The sequence below is a fragment of the Arachis ipaensis genome, chromosome B01 (assembly GCF_000816755.2).
Source record: "Arachis ipaensis cultivar K30076 chromosome B01, Araip1.1, whole genome shotgun sequence".
NCBI classification, from domain to species: domain Eukaryota; kingdom Viridiplantae; phylum Streptophyta; class Magnoliopsida; order Fabales; family Fabaceae; genus Arachis; species Arachis ipaensis.
This window is the reverse complement of record NC_029785.2, coordinates 130971237-130976085: the sequence shown is the minus strand read 5'-3', so window position 1 is coordinate 130976085 and position 4849 is coordinate 130971237. Positions and strand designations below refer to the sequence as shown.

Genomic DNA, 4849 nt, shown 5'->3' with positions numbered 1-4849 from the left:
AATATTTTTTTTATAAAAATAATAGAAAATTATTAGAATTTATTATTTTTGGTCATTATTTAACCATTAATATTTAGGAAAAGTCTAGGGGCCAACAACTTTTGTATTTTCTGGCAAGCACTTAACCATCAAAACAAAAGTGAGTAATTTCTCACCATTAAATATAATCTCACACTATTAAAAACACTATTGATGGCCAATTGATGGTTACAAAATACCAAAATTACTGGCCCCCTAGCATTCCTCTAATATTTATATATTTGCTACACATCTAAATAATATTGTCATCCAAATTCAACCAAATAGGCCCAACACTAACAAAAACTACTCTCATTACAAAGAGCGTGATTACACGCGCACACCATTTACGTTAGTTGTCTCTCTTCTTTTTCGCGTTTCTTCTCCTCCTTCTGTTCCTTTTCATTCTCCTTCTCATTCTCCTCCTGCTCTTTTTCTTTCTCGTTCTTCTTCTTATTCGCATATTTTTTTCTCATCGTCATTCTTTTGTTAATGTTGTTATTGCTGTTATTATAATAGAAAGTGAAGGAGGAAGAGGAGAAATAGTTTTGAATTGTGCAGGAAAACGAGTCTAAATGCACCTTAATTATTCACTCAGAAATGAACCGAAGTTATATAATAATTGCGACATAATTAACTCAGAAATGAATCGAAATTACATAGCAATTGCGATACAATTAACTCAGAAATGAACCGAAATTTACCATAATGATTGCGATACATAAACTCAGTTTGAAAACAAGTGTACAAACAAGACTAAATCATGAACAAAAATACATCCAAAACCAATTTTGGATCAAACAACGTCATTAATATGTTTCTTCTTCTTTTTTGTTTGATATTTTCTTCTTCTTTTTTGTTTTATTCCTCTTAAGAATTGTGCAGGATAACGAGTCCAAATGCACCTTAATTCACTTAGAAATGAACCGAAATTATATAACAATTGCGACACAATTAACTTAGAAATGAACCGAAATTATATAATGGATTGCGACACAATTAACTCAGAAATGAACCGAAATTACATAACAATTACGACACAATTAACTAAAAAATAAACCAAAATTTACCATAATGATTGAGACACAAACTTAGTTCGAAAATAAGCACACAAACAAGACTAAATCATGAATAAAAATACATTCAAAATCAATTTTGGATCAAACAATGTCATTAATATGTTTCTTCTTCTTTTTTGTTTGATATTTTCTTCTCTTTTTCTTGATTTTATCCCTCTCAAGAGAGTAAATCAAAAAGAATTTTGAGAAAATAAAATAAGAGGGTGAAAATGAAGAAGAAAAAGATCAAGAAGAAGCAGTAGAAGATGAGGAGAAAGAGTTTTAAATTGTGCAGGACAATGAGTCTAAATGTACCTTAATTCACTCAAAAATGAACCGAAATTATATAATGACTGCGACACAATTAACTCAGAAATGAACCGAAATTACTTAATGGACTACTGCAATATAATTAACTCAGAAATGAACTGAAATTACATAAAAATTGCGACACAATTAACTCAGAAATAAACCGAAATTACATAATGTCATAATGATTGCGACACAAAAACTCAATTCGAAAATAAGCACACAAACAAGGCTGAATCGTGAACAGAAACATATCTAAAATCAATTTTGGATCAGACAACATCATCAATATGGCAAAAATTCAGCAATAACAATTACAATAAGGACGATGACGATAACGACATGCGTGAATTTAAAACAAGAAGAAGAAGAAGTAGCAGCGTAAAAGGAGAAGAAAACAAAAAAAAAAGCGCATGATCTAAAATTGGTTGGATGAACTTGTATATTAAAATTATTTGAACGCGGAGAATAATTCTAATATTTAAGATTTAAAAATATAAAATAAAATATGTTGTTAAATTATTAAACAAAAAAAATAAATTAAAAAAATTAAATTAATAACTAAATGTTAATAAAAAATAATAAATTATAATAATTTTTTAATTTTTTAACCCAATATTCACACAATCACACGTCAGCATTATTTATTATATCATTTTGAAAGAAAAATATTTTTAATCTTAGAAGATTAATGAATTTCGTTTCACTTAATTTTTGCTTAAGAGATAGGTAAATAAAATATATATTTAGCTACTTTTATATTTTTTAAATTAAATATTAATTTTTTACTATTTTTAGTAAATAGACACCACTTTTTAGATACCATAACATTCAACTGATAATATATGAACTTTCAAAAAGGCCGGGCTAGACACCATTCTATAATGAGAGGATAATTCTCAAAAAATAAATAAAATAAGAAGTTTCTAACATCAAATGGATCTGCTTTCAATAGTAGTTGATCAAAGTTCATCAGATAGTTGTAGTTAATTACTGGAATAAACGGAATCCCCTAGCTTGTTGCGTTTTATTTTCAACATAACAATAGGCTAATAAGGCTACCTGCTAAGTGCCACCTGTAACGCAGTTTTCTATCTATATTACTGTGGCTAGGGTATAATCTTCATGAAACGCAGTTTGCGAACCCAGAATGTGACCCTTTTGAAGGTGTTGGCGTGGCCAAAGAAACCATATTCCTTACTCTTATTCATGCTAGACACATGTTGAAAGTCAAAATGTAAGACGACTTTCAAGGCTTCATAATATGCAAACTCCTTTAGCTTAGTCTTCACAAGTCCATACTTTTCCACAATCTCATCCCAAATCTCGTCTTTGTCTCTCATAAACTCCACCACATCAACCCTATCTTCATCATTCTCGTCAAACCCAACAAACTCAACATCAAAAACCTCACTCAGCACTTTCCACATTCTCTTCCACGTAAACAAGTCGCCGTTGGTGCAATTGAACGCTTCATTATTGGCCTTATCCGTAACCGCAGCCCACACGTGCTGCTCCGCTAAAACCTCGGAGTCTGTCATGTCGCAAAAATGCTCCCACGTGTACCGTGTTCCTTGGTAACGAAACGGCAACGTAAGGTGGCGGCAAACCGCGGCATAAGCCCCAAGCATAACCAGCGTGTTGATTGCACTCCTTGAAGACGCGCCAATTATGATGGAGGATCGGTGAACGGAGTACGTCAGAGAAGGCGCGTGGGACGCAAGGAGATCCTCCTGAGCGTAGTAGAAGTTTGGGTACGGTAGTCGGGGCATGTCCTCGTGAAACGGGGGATCATGGCTCAGGAGTTGAGTTGACCGGGCCGGGTCAAAGATTGGACCCATGTAGTGTTTTGTCCCGGTTTGGAGGGTTACGTGGGTGAGGCGGGAAGAAGGGGAAGATTTGAGTGTGGTAAGAACGTTGTGGAGCATGGCTTTGTTGGTGGCAATGTTGGCTTCTTCGTCTTCCTGAAACTGAAGAGCCACCCAGAAGAGGTGTGTGACCTCGTGGGCTATGGGGGAGAGGCTGGCTTGTGTGGTGGCGGCATCGACGGCGTCGAAGCTGATGAAATCATCCACGATGGAAGCAGGAAACCAGGTGGCGGGCGGGGGACGGCGGGCTGCTCCGTAAACCTTCCATGGGCCTCCCTTGCAGTCGGGCTTCTTCAAGGCTTGGGCTATGTTAAACCCAACCATACCTGTGACTCCAACTATAAGCGCTACATAATGTTGGTTCTCCATGAATACAAAGGAAGTGAATTATTGATGTTTAATTGTTTACTAGTATTAGTATATCTGAATCTTTATGCTGAAATTACTCTCTCTCTATATATACACAATACACTCTCTCCTTCAGCAACTTTGTTAAATTCTGGTTAGTATATAATTAGCAAAGAAAAGTGAACTATTTGATGAAATTTTTTCCAATATTTTACCATTAAAATCATTATTGATGACTATTTAATGGCTACAAATCACAAAAATTACTAAATTACCAAAAAAAAAATCACAAAAATTACTTACCCCTTAATATTTCTCTTAAAGTTATAAGAGAAAGATAAAGATACTTTCCATTAAATTATTACAGCAAATAATTTTTCTTTCTAAGGTTATGATATTTATTAATATTTTTTTAATAAATATTTTTTTTAGTTAGAAATNCCATTAAAATTGACTATTTAATGGCTACAAATCACAAAAATTACTAAATTACCAAAAAAAAAATCACAAAAATTACTTACCCCTTAATATTTCTCTTAAAGTTATAAGAGAAAGATAAAGATACTTTCCATTAAATTATTTAAATTATTANAATAAAATTTTAAAAAAATAATAGCATAAGAATTAAATTTAATTAAGTTAAATAATAATTAAAATAAAAAAAATAAAAAAAATAAATTTAAAATTTAGTCAATTTTCGAATAATTCTCTCTCTCATCTCTTTCTATTTATTTTATTTATTTACTAACACTTCTCTTCTTAAAAATTCGAACCCTCTCCCCCTCTCTGTGTTCGAATTTTTCTTACTCTCTCTCTACCTCATTCTTCTATTCTTCTACTCACATAAAGGAATCTCTATACTGTGACATAGATGATTCTTCTTCTCTGTTTTCTTCTTTTTCATATGAGCAGAAACAGGGATAAAGGCACTCTTGTTGAAACTGATCCTGAACCTGAAAGGACTCTGAAGAGGAAGCTAAGAGAAGCTAAAGCACAACACTCTGGAGAGGACCTGACAGAAATCTTCGAAAAAGAAGTAGACATGCCAGCCGAACCCAACAACAATGGTGGAGTTGCAAGGAAAGTTCTTCGTGACTTTACTGCACCAACTTCCAACTTCAATATAAGAAGTGAATTACATGGGAGAATCCTATCGAAACACTTACAATCTTTCATGGAGGAATCATCCTAATTTCTCATGGAAGGATCAACAGAAGCCTAATCAAGGCTTCAATAATAATAATGGTA

At 33.1% G+C, this 4849-nt stretch overlaps 1 protein-coding gene across 1 annotated transcript; it reads right to left on the bottom strand.

Annotated features, from left to right (window-relative positions):
• LOC107639022 (3-oxo-Delta(4,5)-steroid 5-beta-reductase) lies at window positions 2241-3701 on the bottom strand. The gene has a single exon (XM_016342435.2). The coding sequence runs from the start codon at window positions 3620-3622 to the stop codon at window positions 2495-2497; it is 1128 nt and encodes a 375-aa protein (XP_016197921.1). The 5' UTR covers window positions 3623-3701; the 3' UTR covers window positions 2241-2494.